Below are 16623 nucleotides of genomic sequence, written 5' to 3' on the forward strand. Positions count from 1 at the left end.
TGCCAACCGTAACGTAAGTTGAAATTTCCCTTGAGCCTATTATTATGTCAGCTCACCCACCTTATTACCTGAACACGATAAAAGTGTTGCCTGATTGCAGACCAAGGGTGGGGTTCCAGGGTTACTTTTCCAATGAACTTACACCGGCCACTAGTGTCATACTACACAAAGAATATGCTACTCGATATATGTTTGAAACGATGCATGTATACATATTATTATTTTAAACCTCAATGAACTAATTATGTTATTAAAATGCTCTAACAAAATAATTGGGATAAAAACCACTTGCAGTATGTTCAAGAAATATATTTGACTGTTTTTTTTTCTAAGCGATCTATTTCTTACAGTATAAATTTAGTCGCGTCGGCACTTACATTGTTATGTTAATTATAATAATAAAACTCAGCAGTATAGTGAGATAATGATGCCAAGGTCGCAACGGACGAATTGATTATACATATAGATAGCAATATTATTAAAAATACAAGCTTCCTTAAATGGTGTTACTTTGTGAACAAGTGAATCTTGAACTAAAGTTGATTAATGTTTGTGTTGGTTGAAAGGGATGGAAAAAATATATCGAATAGATCTTAATTTTTATCTCGTCACCAAAAAAATCGATTTTAAAAATACAAAATGTGTTTTTCAGTTAAATTGTTGTAGTAATGTGAAATATCTTTATAAGTTTCTATGTACATATATAAACCATTCTAACACTCTGAAACAAGTTATTAATACTTGTTGATGATATATATATTTGTTATAATGGAAATCGAATATATTTATTTTAACGAAGGAATCGATTACATTTTCTGGGATAGAATCAAGTGAATCGATTAAAATATCTCGTCGTCGGGAACGTGCACATGTTCGCTTCCGCAGCTAACTTCAAGGATCATTTGACAGTTTCTGAAGGATCTTTCTCCTCTTTAATTTACATCTTCGTTTTGAAGTGGATCGTGTTCGCTGGCATTTTGCTTGAACTATATTCGCTCTTTGTTATTTTACGTATTTACAATATACTATAAAGACGAGCAATAACCAAGGAAATGGTTCAAAATATTCCAATTTACAATTTAAAAAAAAAAAACGTTTTGAAATGTTCCTGTAGGTATCAAAGGTTAGGTAATTCAGGAAATATTTTTAATAAATGAAATTGATTTTACTATATATTATTTTCCGATATCATTATTTGTTAATAACGATAGATATATTAATATATACATCATTATAAATGAATATGAAAATTCTATGGACACGTCTGTAATGGACTTTTATTTTTCTCTAAATATTTACTTTGATTTTCATCGTATTTTATATCAATATTATATAATATTGGGTATATATACGACTAAAACCGAAAAAAAAAATTGAATATAAATGTGAAAATATGTTTGTTTGTTTGTTATGCTTACGCGTAATATGTACTCAACCGATAATTAATCATAATGATATTATGCATACACATTCTTAGAAGTACACGAACGCTTAACAGTTAACCTAACAATCACTATCACACACTATCGGAAACAGATATCTATTAACTTTTCAATTATTATTAGACAAACCTCTGACTTGTGAGTGCTGATAATAGCAGCCGTCGTCATTGATAAAGTCTATTATGATACCGCGTTAATTGAACATCTTCCTACTATCTTTATAAACACTGATAAGGTAAGTAGGTATTGAAATCTCCATTGTGCCTTCGTCTTCTCGCATTGATTGATAAGTCTCTACTTCCTTCTGTTTCTAAACTATCTATTAAAGGAGCAGTCCAAACATTCATAGCACAGAATAATATATGTATGGAAATGTAGCAATTGGAATTTTTCTTAAATTACTACAATTTATGCCAAGTAACTGACAGGAAGTAAGACGTTTTTTTTGTCTGATTTCATTAGAGGCGTCTAAGACGTGTTCTGTAAGATAATGTATGGGAGCACAATACACTCATAGCGATCTTTCATTTAATCAACCAACGGATTAAGAACTGTTAATGTCGTATTAAATTATGATGATGAAACTGACTTTTTTATCTCGAATTATCACATGAATGGTAAAAAGATAGGATTATTTGTATTAAAGGATACATGTAAAAATTAATAGTAAATAATGAACACGAGCTTCCACATTATGACAGGATTCGGTTATAAATGAGTAATGCATTTTTTGAAAAATAAAAACCAATACGTAATATGTTGCTAATTTGATTGGATACAATTAATAATAACAAAGAGGTCGTTTAATTTTTTTTTTTTATTGAATATTGTAGGCAGATTGACAAGTGCGCCACTTGATGCTGAATCCGAGATCCCACCGTCCATATACATTGACACTGGAAGAGTAGTACTTGAAAGAAAAAAATGTTTCTTTTGTACTTTTATACTGTTTGAAAAAATGTATGTATACTTGTTAATCGATTGTATCATTAAATATTAAAATAAGAAATATTTATTTATTTAAAAATATGCTAAACTTACTCCTATATCATTCAAAGAGGTGCGTTTGTTAAGTTTTATAATGAGTCATTCCTAAAAGTATTATAATTTAATAATATTACATCATTAATAAATATCAAGGTTAAACTCTTAATTTGTTTAAGAATACGTTGAATCAAAAGAATTCTCCAATCACGTCATAATTTAAGGTAGAGTAAGTACATATCATCTCGTATCTACCGTTAAAATTTTCTACTAAGCTTATGGTGTGTCCGTCGACCATTTATATAATGGACTTTTTTTATTAGAATTCCCTTCTTATCTACCCATGACACAACTGCTTCAAGAATTTAAATAGTGATCAAGGATAACTGCTATTCGTAAGACATTGTTGTTGACCTGTCGACGTCGTAAGATTTCATTTCCTAAATGAATCACGCGGCGAAGACATGCAATTTTCCTCTAGGTTGTCTATCTGCGTAAATTGAGAAAATAATGTTAGTGATTACGTCAATATTATTCCGGTGTTTGGTTACTTTTCACAATGAACTGTTGCGCAGCCCTATTAATAGTTTATATGGAGTAAAGATAGGGTTGCCACCTGTAAGAAATTAAAACAATTCAACATTAAGACATTAAAACACCTGGATTTATAAGGTTGATATTATTATGTTGTCGGAAATTACTTCTTACTTTATCAAGACGTCTCCTTTGTTCTTATGCTTGACCACATATTAAATCGAATGTTCTCTTGCCCTTAAAAGTACTTGACAATTAAATTCGAGGTGAATGTGATCACAGCCCTATCCTACGATATTTGGTGACGGTGTAAACAATGGAGTTGGCATCTTGCCACCCGTCGCCACCTTCAGACACGTATTTTATACTGATGAGCAATGCAAGGTTAATCATGTTTAATTACTGCCATCGTTATATAGAAAATGATTTCAGATGTTTGGAAAACGTTCAGTTTATTTATAATGCACGTTTCTCAGAATGAAGTTCACTCTTTGCTAAACGTCAATAAATACCTTTGATAACGGAATTGGTGAAGTTTACATTATACCGCACGTTACCGCTAGTTAATTGATCTCAGTCTGTGATAGATTGAAAAATGATCAAAATCAACACTAAATTCTTATAACTGGTATGTTTTATTGTCAGTAGTTGCAACATATACAGCTACGTGCATGATTTACAATATTTTGTTGTATCAACTTTAATATTTTTGATGTAAAAATTGGCTAACCGTCTTTTGTTTTACTAATTTATTTATTGTTATTAATATAAATTCTAAATATACGACAGTAGATATCGGCCACGGGTTCGTTCGTGTTTTAGGGCTTAGTCGTCAGTTGTTGGGACATGTCCTTCCTTGGAGTTTAAGCTTCCCTTATACCAAATTTCATCAAATTCGGTTCAGTGATCTGGCCGTGCAAGCGCGACAGACAGACAGACAGACAGACGGACAGAGTTACTTTCGCATTAATAATGTTAGTATAGTTGAGATATAATTTGTCCGATGTTTACCGAGAGTTTACTGTATTGTTTAATTTGTTGACAGACAAATGTTTTTTCATAACGACTCGGATTTTTTGATAATATATAGTATTTTAATAATAATCTCGTATTACAAGTTATTGATTGAATGTCTCACGCGTGGGAGGAATGCTAGGATTACATCCACGTGCGAGGGCGAGATGAGTAATGTGCAGCTAACGTAAGGTAAATACATGAAGTTCTCATCTTGTATTACTTGAAATTAGCCGAGGCTAAATTTAGCTAAAGCTAATTATGCGATGCCAGAACTTTGGACGTGGATTATTCTTGCAATATCCAAGTAACAAAGACGATTGTTATATGCAATCATATTAATTTTATTAGCCTTGTTAGCCTAGCGGCTAGTGTAAGGCCGCAGATTCCGAGTTCCTGGGTTCAAATCCCGGTTCGGACCAATGAAGTTATTGAGATTTTCCTTCAAGATATTCTCAGTAACAGCTCGAATTCAGGAAGTATTTTGCATTTACAAACATTCCCGTGCCTCGAAAACCGCGTAAAGCAGTTGGTTCTACGACTAAACTCTTTTCGGTTATGCGGGATTTGTTCTCACATTGGATTATAGGAGTAAGGGAATATAATAATAAACACCTATGTTTATGAGCACACTTGTACACCATACTAGGCCCTGTGCAGTGATAATTGCCGCCGTGGCCGAAATCTAACAGAAATCATTATCATCAATTTCATTACTATTAAATTAATTTAACTTTTATGCCATACTTTAAATTTTGCGTTATACATTAATAATTTATTACCTTATCTTAAATCTTCTATGACAAATTAAATTAGATTCCACCATTCGACATGGAATGTGTAACATCGGAACACGTTAAAACGACAATATTTACAACAACATTAACATTTTTAATGTTAGTAAAATTTGAATTTATTTATTTATTTAGAAAACGCCATCGATTATAAGTCATTCAATGTTATCGCATCTATAAGAAAAAGTATATATAGCTTATATTTATAGCTAATTATAGTATAACGCACAATAAAATAATGGGATTTACGTAATGATGTTTTTAATTAATGCAAAACAATAGGCAAAATTGATTAACCTATATATAGACTACGCAAAACTAAACCGCTCCGTAGTTCCCCGAAACCGGGCTTGAAATAAAAACTTCTTGGTTCTATAATGGGTACGAAATATGGACTTAGTAATATCCTGGGGTCATGTGCCGGACATCTAAGCAATGACTGTATATAAGTTACCGTTGAATCAGCGTATAATTTATGCTATTGTATTCACCAGTGACGCGTGCTCGCCAAACTTAGCCTACGTTTCAATAAACAATAGGGACATGTCGATAGAAGTAACTCGTATATCCCTAGAGCTGAAAACATGATCACTTGATGCATTCGCGATTAATGCCCTGCTATATCTGGCACGCTTTCAAAGTGAAATTCGTAAAATGTAAAAATCGTGCCACTTATAAACGCATTACAAAAACCGTTAAAATATACTTAGACGTAAGACGGTTTTTAGTGTAAAAGGTTTATGGTGTTAAACGAGGTTTTATATTCCTGTATCAGACTTTTGATACTTTTCCAAATATTCTTAGTAGTCTCAAGATTTGACATTGTCTGAACGCAAGTTATTGTAGTCACAAACATCAGTATTATTTCATTCTGTGTTCCAGTTTGAAGCCAGTGTAATTACGGGCAAAAGAGTAGGTATATCCTCCTTCCATCCTTATATCCCAGTCAGCAGCGTATCGACGTTGCAGGGAATCGTTTATTTTTCTTATAATCTAAACCAGGGATATTATGGAGCTCCATTACCGTAACCGAAACTCTTGGATATCGGAAATGAAAATCTACCCGAAACTGTAACACAACCCGATAAAAAAAATGTTTATTATATTTTTATTTTTGCATTGTGTTTTTTAAGGCATTAAGATTTTTTATGTGATTATATCTAATACGATAATACAAATAAAATGTTTTACAAATAAAGTCAAATTTGGTACCTTGTCTGATCTATAATCTCATCGTCTAAAGTGACCAAATATATCTGAGAATCAAACAAATAAACGAACTCTTCAACTTTTATAGTTTTAGTACAGATTTAATTTATAGAGTGTTAACATGAGTTAACACTCTATAAATTAAATCTACTATTATCATTACATCCAATCGTATGTTAGAAACGCACAAATAAAGCACACGACACAAGCCATCCAACAATAAGTCAATACTTAACATATATTATAACATAATACACAGTTGGAACTAATTAGTAAAACGAATATAATATTAATCATATAATGAAACTCTTAGTAATTGCTAGTTTTTTGTATGGTTAAGACTATTCTCTTAAGTTTATTTCAATGTTCAATCAAACATTGGAAAAATATTCTCATTTCAATATACTAACTGGAATTGAATTAAGGAAAACATGAACATTGCTGGTTATGTTTATTATTGTACATTACACACGCTTATATTTTTATTTTACTTCAATGACAACATCTGTTCGGTTTATAACATCAAACATGTAATACAAAGCTCAAATTCTGAGCTATATTTAGATATAAAAGATATTCATATTGAGAAATTAATTTTATATCCTTAGTTAACAACTACAAAAACATTAATGATTATCCCTCAGTTTACTCGCTTTGTTAACTCGCAGTGTTAATTAGACATTAACAAATCGATATATTATTTCCTATTTATAAACAGTTGCAGAAAACAATACATCAATATTTGTTACTCCGTTTTGTATGTGGTATGTTTTTTAGATCCCATCCCGTCATACCACTGGTAACAAGGCAGATGATTAGTTTTTCGTCCAGAGAGTACGAATTGATATTCAACGGGAATTTATTGTTAGCATTCTTGCTACCATTCTTCGCGATCTTAATCTATATAGTTATTTTTAATTTTGATCGAGACTATACTTGCCATGTTAATCGGTATATGTTGTAAATAAGTCTATTATGATTCGTCGTCTGTCATAACGAAATGAAATTGCTTCAAATAATATTACCGTAAATGTATATTTTAATTAAATGATAACAGTTATTTTTTTCATGTAAGTTATATTAAAATCTGCATCCCGTGTGTAGCGCGGTTTGAATGGTGTGCATTCGAAATTCACGAGCTTACGTTCCCATCATTGTTTAGACAACAATCAGAAGCCAGCAGAAAATCACATTTATTGCTTAAGCATAAAATATAATTAACAATGTGAAATATTATCTAAGGAGCACAGGCGCTCCTAGAAGTGTGTTCTGTGATAGACAGACAATAATTCTGATTTTATCATGTTCCCATTTGAAATGTGAAATGTAGAGAAAAACTTATTTGAATTTTAATAATGGTCGTCTTTGTACACCAATTGAAAAGATAATTGTATTAGTTTTTTTATTTAATTTCATATTTTAAAGTGTGGGACAAACCTTACAATATAGAATCTTGCAATTGAATTTGAAACAAATGTTACCGAGTCAATTGAGCTGAAAATTTTGATTTTGTTTATTATAGCGATTCAATCAACAGCTTACGTTTCAAACTTTTTTTTCCAATATTAATTTATTTCTTGGTAAAATTTGTTAAAGTTAAAATTATGATCACTCCCTTTTTACTTACTAATTATTAGTAAGATTCAAATATTATACGTTACTACTACGTTACAATACAGTAAATCGCACATACATATTAAGGAACCTTAAATATTGTTATCGTATTAACAATGACTTGTAATTGAAAATACTTAAAGCATGTGTACTTTATTTTTGAAAGTATCACGAACCGTTCGGTGGACTCCAATTTCACAGCCCCATAAGGAGCTGGGTCCGTTTTGTTTAATAAAAATGGAGCATTGTGACAAGGAATATTGATTTTAGATTTACAGCTAAACGTTTTATCGGTTTTTGTTGAGATTTTCACGGTTACTTTTTATCGCAGTTTTGATTGAAGTGTACATAAAAGTATGAACGAATAACTCTAAGCTTTATATAAATACAATTAACCTGTAATGCAGTTATTTCAAATTTTAAACAGATCTGCGTGGTATTATTAGACATAGATACTTCTTCACACATTTATTTTTTTATACAATGACAGATGAGGAAATGTGTGCAAATGTCGAAAAGGGCACTGCCCCTTACATTCATTTAAGGTCGTTACGTCTTGTTGCTCTAATGCCCAGTGATTTACTCGTCAATTGTCGGTAACGCATTCAATCGCAACTGTCCCCGCATACAACAGAACAATATTAATCCAAATTCTATGAACAATGAATAAATATTTTTACGTAGATAAACAAAACATCGTGAGTTTGTTGTATGTTATTAATTGTAAGTGCTCGGGAAAAATATGTAAATGAGTTTGCAAAGGCCGAAAAAAAATAAGTTCAAAATGTGGAAAGCAATTATTAACAAGAAAAGAAAATATAGTGATGTACCTCCTTGCGATTTGGAATCGTACGCCGCCCTAGCGGCGATGCAAGGAGGTAACGCTGCAACATTACCGCCATCTCTCGACGCATTGCGAGCCTGTAAGTATTTTTTACTACTCATCAATAGATGGCGCCAGTTACAATAGAATAAAAGCCAGCTTAGAAATTATTTTATAGCTTTAAATATTTTTACTAATTCATTTAAACAACAATTAATCCCTTTTTTACCCGTGATCTACAATCTTAGAATATTATATTATATTATATTTATTAATGATTGTCAAAAAAACATCTGTAGGTCTGAGCCACTAAAATCAAATCTAGTTGCACAAAAATGAGGTTGAATACTTTTTTTTCTGTAAATTAGGTTTATATTATACATATTATTCGATATATAATTCTACAGATGATAAAATATCGTGTAATAAGTACCCTTCCATTGAATTTCATGGAGGATATTTTAATTGTAAAGAATTTAATCATTTCAATTTTATTAATCTATTAAAATAACGATTCTAAAACGTTTGTGAGTCTGCTTCTAGTTATGTTATTAAAAGTTCATTTAACTGATTTATATTCAGGGGCGAATCAATTAAATGTTGCACGTTGAATGCTGTCAATAACAAAACCTAAATAATTTTGCGCATTTACAATTTTAAATCGAGAAAAATATGATTCACTCTATTGTGTTTATGGTCTTGAACACGATAAGAGCTGTTCTATGGTAAAGGTCAATCTGCGTGACATTTGTTTAGTCTGATTTCGTGAGCCACGACTCTATATTAGTAAGGATGACCAATAGATATTTGCCAAATGTTCGTAATAATTGCGAGCATAACGAAATTAATAATTTCATTTGTTTCTGAGACGAACACTGTAATAGGTGGTAACATCAACATAGACTTACAACGTTATCATCAGCACACATTATTTTTGTAGTTAAAAAAAACTATTCATGATGTCTAAGTTCGTTTTATTATTAAGTAGCGATACGCCCCGGCGTCGCACGGTTGCAATGCTGATACTAAATATACTACAGAAAGTCCTTTATATACAACGTTTACAGCTTTGGATAAGGATGAGTGCTGTATTTCTTAAAATCGCTTCGTAAATAAGCCATTATTTCTCGTAAGAATTAAAGGATAGAAAATGGTTATTGTGGGTTGTCCCTAAGAGACGGACATATATCATCGCGGACTTTTTTGTAGACCTTTTCAAGGTGTACAATTCTGTAGTATATTATTTTGATCTATCTCTCGTTCAGCCAGCATTTGCAATGTAAGCCCAAAAAAAGTGTTTATTTACAACATCACATTAGAAACCTCTAAAATTATCAGTCTTTCTCTTCTATTTTATGCATGTATTATACATATAAACCTTCCTCCTGAACTCTCTATGAAAAAAAACCGCATCAAAATCCGTTGGGTAGTTTTAAATATCTAAGCATACATAGGGACAGACAGCGGGAAGCGACTTTGTTTTATATTATGTAGTTATATTATAAATGCACATGCAGTTTGTGTATTTGTTTGGATGTTTGTTACTTAATCACACCAAAAGTATTGAACTGAAAATTAAAATATTGTAAACAATGATCGACGTAAGCAATATCTTTCGTAAGAAGAATTTGACTGTATCCTCAGAACTCTTGCCTTTTTAGGATGTAGCATATATTATGTAAATTCGAAATTTAAAAGATGACTGTATTGAATTTTGCGCAACGTGCATAATATGTTAAAGTTTTATATTTAAATAAATGACAAAGTTCCGATACGCGGGAAAAATTTGTATGAAGTATAAAATAATTTATTAATATTCTTTACGTTAAATTTTACTGTTAATTCTCTCTCGGTTTCATTACACAAATAATAATTATTAATTCAGAAAAAAATTATTATGAATTATCTTCTATATGACTCTCCTGATTGTAACTTTGTGTGCCTGTAAGAGTTACTTGTAAATAAACATTTTTCATCTATATAGTATATTTTTCCTTCAAAAATGTTTGGTAAAATTGGATTTTGCCTACAATAGCGAGTATAACAGTATATTTTACCAGCGACCAAAATAAACATCTACCTTGTCTTATTAATATCTAGTTATCTAATACTTAGTACAATAGCCCACGGCCAACACAAGGCCTTTTCGTTTCAGAGCTTTACGGTTGGAAACGTAGCAGCTTCGTGGGAGACTTGTGAGAGTAATAAAAAAAATTGCAGACAACATTGTTATAATACTTCTGATATTGAAAATGTAAAAATATTTTGTTAGGTATCATAGCAGGAAAATATTTGTTATTAAACATTTACCTAATATAGGTATTTTAAATACCGCCAAATGTTTAAACTAATTTGATATAGGATTCTCATTAGTTAATTTTATGCTTATATTCATGAGAATGCCTTTTTTTCTGGTCAGGATTTAAAATAATCCAACCTATTTTAGTAGTTTTTAATTCTGCTAGACAAAAAAATGACTCTCGTACTATAATAAATAAACAATATTTTAAACAAGTACAATTACATATATATGGTTACAAAGCCTTATACGATTCTGCGTCATCTACTTGTATCGATAATCCTTTAAAAGTAATCAGAATACCCTAAACAAGTTTCAAATAAGCCTATCTGTAGTATCTGCTACAAATTATGACGTTCGCTTCAAATAGCCGCTGTATAAACCTTGAAAACTTATACGAACACAATTGTCTTTGTCTAAAGCAAAAAGCGTGAAAGGACAACGGCTGGCAATCCCGCAACAGTGTCCCTGTTTGTGTAACAGCGAAAAAATGACATGACTATAAAGAAATCTAGAATAATTCGTAGAACTGTCAAAGATAAAAATAAAATCGACTCTATGCTTCAATCAAATAGGCATACGAACACTTTTGAATCATAATTTTATAAGATAAATTGAATTCCATTAAAAGTCTATTCCAAATGTAGATTCTGCATTCTGCTGCATTCTGATTCAGCACGATGAACCGGTAAGAAACTTCTTAACTTACTGTTTTCTTACAATTCAGTTACATAAATATGTTAATTACATACAATTAATTTAATATATCCTGCATAAAAAATAACTAATTCCAACTCCACGTTTTTTTATCATCTATAATTATATAATCGTGTATTGAGTATAATATGCCTATAGATACATTTTAATGGTTTTTTATACGTGGGATTCAAATTATTATTTGGTAAAGCTTAAAGAAATCTGCGGCATTTTATTATCGAATACCTTGTCCAAGTAAGGACTTGTTGATTTTGCGTAGTTACAAACTTGGTGTTATAAACTTATCTTTCTTCTCGTGTTTATTGTTTATACAATGATCGTTACTGATTTTAGCAAAATAATTAATGATGTTGTTATTTTTGTATTATATGTCATATAATTCATTTAATTTATAACGTAATTTTGCCATAAATATCAAGTGCTCATTTTATAATATTAAAGGAAAAAAAGTATAAAATGTAAAAAAAGAAGACTCGTTATTTCTCTCATTATGCAGTATGACTAGTCTTTTTTTAAATACTAATAAAAAATATGTTATGTTCAGCCTTATCTATGGAAACATTGTATATACACAATACACCTCCCACGACACAGTTTCCATGACTTTACGTAAAACTGCTAATTACAACAAATTTACTCAGCTCTACGAAATATTTCCGTTCTCAACGTACACAATAGTAAACATTATGAAAAATCTTCCTAAATCATTATTATATTGAATGCATTGTTAGCAGCTAAAGATCTTATTAACAAAATTTTAACAAATCAACAAAGCAATTACGGCTTTTACAAGGTTTTCTTTTTAGAACAATTATGACAACTTCTTGATTGTAATAAAAAGGAGTTAGATAATAATTGTAAGATAGATTGTGTGAGATATGATTATATGGTTGTCAAAACAATGAATAATGAAAATTGGAATAAACTAAATTAATTGTATAAAATAACTTCATTATTCGAACTAATATTTTAGCAAGAAATTTGTATTAAATGACATAAAAAATAAAAATAGTCTATTAAAAAAGAAATCCCACCTCTAAACATATGTTTATTGCTTATTGATGGTAGATACGATTCGAATTTCGAATAAATCGCATATGCTATGAGGTAAACAGCGTGTCAGTTTGTGTACACGCGGAACAAATGTCGTTACCGCGACGCTAGATGCTTTAGAGGTTTGGCCTACTTTTTATAGGGTTATCGAAGGCATCTTTAAACCCAAATACATATTAAATACTTTTTAATTCGTATGTTTTTTGGCAGGATGATACTAAATTTTAAAGCTAAAATTCATGTGTAACTTTTAAAAATTAGAACTGAGAACGGCAAGAATTTCGATATATTCGTGATGTATACTTAGTTGTACTTGACTTTATTTTAATTTTATTGTTTACAAGTTGTTTGGGCACGTTGACATTTCAAGTAACGTTTAAGTTTCTGGCGACATTAGGATTTTTTTATCTTTATTTAAATCTCACATTTTGTGAGTTTGTATTTAAATGTGAATACAGATTTTATTTGACGATATATGAATATTTTTAAACCAAATACCGACATTTTAAATAAATGTTCTATGATCTAGCAACCCTATTTAAATAACAATAAACTCGGATTCTGTCACATGTGGCACGTCCGCCCAAACAATAAAATACACATTACATATTTGTGTATACATTATACATATTATGTTATAATTACACCGTTTTCACTTTAGGCATTAAACCATTAATTTCATATTTAAAAGAAAGTTCTGGAAAATTTCGTTAGGCGACATTGACAATAAGCAAATCCTGGCCTTAATATCAATTGATCCAATTCATTGCATCCGCTTCTAAGAACTTTATTACATCTGGCCTTGACGTCTTAAATACTTTTTATAATTGCTAAGTACGTATATTTGCGATGGTAACACTTTGGAAATTTTCAAAATAATTTCTAGATCCATAAATGAATATTTAATTAGTTATTGAACATAATAACATCGTTATGAATAATTTCGATATCTGTAAAATTAATAAACTATGAATTTCATAGGTACTTGATTTCTATTAGATTATAAATGCAATGACGTCATGTAGAAAGCTGTACACAGGTAATAATACAATGTTTAATAAATTTTAAGTGTTGCCAATTCAATATAATTTCGTAATTCTGCATATTTAAATTTATGGAACTACTAAGCGGAATCGAACAATATACATTCTAAACGTCTCGTTTTTATATAAGAATTGAATGAAGATATTTGAATGATCGTATTTCCTAACAACGTCCTTAAAGTACTTATTTCCATCTTATACATAGTCATAGAGACAGAGGAACGTGCCTAGAATAAAATTGCTCAGTGCTTGACCTCCGCGTAACCTGTCTAAGATAGACTGTTTGAATCTTGAATGTCTTGTGTTTTAATTCATGTGATTATTCCATTTAATATAATATTCATCATATATAAAGACAAACTGGAACCCGGTAAGGATGTCGACGTCGAAGAGAGAACGCGTGCAAGTTTTTACAAAAAACTAGTTACTCGTGCGTTCGGAAAGCGACCATTACAAAATTCTTCGATGTTTTTATCGGCAAAGCTCTGAGAAGTCATTTTAAAAGCTGGAAGTGCTCGCTAGTTTTTCTCCGATCGTGCAAGAGAATATTAAGTATAGGAGGTTAATTTGCGATTAACATTCGCTCGCCTTGTCTCGTAGCCATCTTTATTCAGCCTACGCGTCTCGTTGCTAATACAGACCTTTCCATTATACCGATGAAAACAATGATTCAGCGGAGTGCTCGTTAGTGAATGAGTCACTGACTCGCTGTGGAGGCCGGATTACTTCTGGTGAGACAGACGAGCCGTCGTATTCCTCCATTTTAAAAATACGCCTTTCATCCATCTCCACGAGGTGGTTTATACGTAGCCATTGTAATCATTTGTATGAGAATGGCTTTAGTTTAAGTATTTATTACAAGACGCAATGCTTGTATATAGGACGTTGAGTTTCTATAAACTTTACGTGATAAATATTTTAATTAATTTTGATTTTTTTGTTACAGGTAAGTGAATTGGCGTTTTATTTATATTAATTAGAAACGGGGTAAGTACAACTAGAAAAGGCCAAGTTTCATTTCAATTTTACGCTCGCGAAAGCAACTTAAACTATCATTTATGCTAATTTTGTACTTTATTATGTAAAGTAAGTTCTAAGTGCTTATTTTGCACCATCAAATTAGAATAAAACGATTAAATACGAATGTCTAACAGCACGATACATATTTATTACATTTTCGCTTTATTACTCATTGAGGACGGCTGAGAAAAGATAAAAAGTGAAAATAATTAAGTACGATCTTCTACAGGGGGACAAAGTGTCATTCTGATTTTGTAACTGACTATACTTTGACGTACACATGAAATTAGCACTAATACTACTACTAGTATTTATATGAAATGGACTATCTCATGATAATCGGTCACCATTGCACATAGACATTACCATCATACGAAATATTAAGCAACCTTGGGACACACACTTCAAACCGGAATACTAAGTATTGCTCTTAGCGGTAGAAATAAGTAATGACTGATACCTGAAATCTTTGCGCAAAGACCATTTACGGCTGTATACAATTTAATAATGAAAAATGGTTTTTATACTTTATAAGATATTCTTATATGAAAAAGCTTTCCATTCGTTCTTCCATTCGTTCACATAATCTGAATCTCACGAGGTTGTTTAGACAAACACCTGCCCACGCGTTTCGTTAAAATTATGTTACATTTATTAAGATCGGAATTTTTTTACTGATCCAGAATTATGCTATTAGCTGGAAATTTTCCCATTAGCTGGTTAAATAATGTCTGCCGAATGCACCACAATAGTTGACCGTCGCACAGTGGTCACCGGATGCTGGTGTTAATGTTGATGCTGGATCGTGAACCGTTACGGACTGCGGACTTCGGTGCATCCGTTTAACATAGGGTTGTCTCGTATTATAATTATCTCGAACTACTAACCACATTTAAAAATATATCCCATAAATAATTGTTTTAGTAGTTCATCATCAATGTAAATTTTGTATACGCGTTAAAGTTACCTCAGATACGTTAGAAGGTTTAAGCAATATATCAAGTTAAATATTACGCTATGACAGTTTCTCTATTCGAGCAATATTAGTTACTCATTTCTTTGTGGACAGCATTACAATAAATATAGTTTTTTGAATAAACGTAGTTTTTATGATTGTTTTAAAGCAGACAACCCTATTAAAATCCATTCAGAACGCGTGAACATTGTTTGTTTATGAAGTTATTTTGAATTCGACGCCTTCGTTCCGAGATTTTTTTTTCTTATCGGTCGATACATCACGATTTCTGTGTTGTACAATCAATTAGGAAGTCATCCCTATTATTTTTAGTTATTATTTTAAACTTCTTTTAAGCAACTTCTTCGCTTTCTATAGTGAACCTATAATATCCAAATAAATTAAATCTTATATCCAAAATTCTTAATATTCAAAAAAATAAATGAATGTTTCTCAGTTTATATCACTACGTGGATATTAAATTGTGAAAATATCTACCAGAACAGGAAAATGTATCGTGTGTTTGTTCTTATAAACAAAAGTTTTTAGTTCTGAACTTTTCTTTGAAAAAGTAATTTTTCAAAGCAACTAAAATGCTTGTGCCAAAAGATATATTTAATTTACATGTGCATTTACGTCAATGCAGATATAATACGTATTTATGATTTGTTTTGAAAATAACACTTCGTTTATGTTTAGTTACGTAAAGATCATAGATGTTAATTGAATTAAATGTTAGATAAACTATCACTGGTTAGCATGAACGTTACATTATATTTTTAGAAAATGTATACACAGGTAGTAAAAGAGAGAGAGAGATATATTAGATTTTTTTATAAACATTATGTTTTTTTTCATATCATAGTTGTATTATTATTATTATTTTAACTCGGGTTATATTTCCGACTTCGCGTCACACTCTGTACTTCAAAGCAAGTTTAGCTTATCTCTTTGCTAAGAATCTACTTGCATGTTTATGTTAGGAGTGTCATATATCACGTATCCGTATTTTATCTTCGCCGTGCCCACGTGCGACATCGACGCTCGTATATACAACATCGCCGTTATGATTATCTATTTCGTTTTCCATCGAGCGACACAGAGTTAAATTTTACTATGTTA

At 30.9% G+C, this 16623-nt stretch overlaps 2 protein-coding genes across 7 annotated transcripts in view; both read left to right on the forward strand.

The window, feature by feature from the left end:
• The window catches only part of LOC113392751 (1-acyl-sn-glycerol-3-phosphate acyltransferase alpha), a 125929-nt gene that overhangs the window by 97411 nt on the left and 11895 nt on the right, over positions 1-16623 (forward strand). The window lies entirely within an intron of this gene.
• The window catches only part of Raskol (raskol), a 140701-nt gene that overhangs the window by 71011 nt on the left and 53067 nt on the right, over positions 1-16623 (forward strand). The window contains exon 2 of one of the 6 annotated variants that reach the window (XM_026629358.2): positions 8276-8514. The exons of the other annotated variants lie outside the window; for them this stretch is intronic. Coding sequence (XP_026485143.2) covers positions 8340-8514 — 175 coding nt within the window. The 5' untranslated portion in view covers positions 8276-8339. The remainder of the gene's footprint in view (positions 1-8275; positions 8515-16623) is intronic. 6 annotated transcript variants of the gene reach the window in all.

The sequence above is a fragment of the Vanessa tameamea genome, chromosome 5 (assembly GCF_037043105.1).
Source record: "Vanessa tameamea isolate UH-Manoa-2023 chromosome 5, ilVanTame1 primary haplotype, whole genome shotgun sequence".
Taxonomy (NCBI): Eukaryota; Metazoa; Arthropoda; class Insecta; order Lepidoptera; family Nymphalidae; genus Vanessa; species Vanessa tameamea.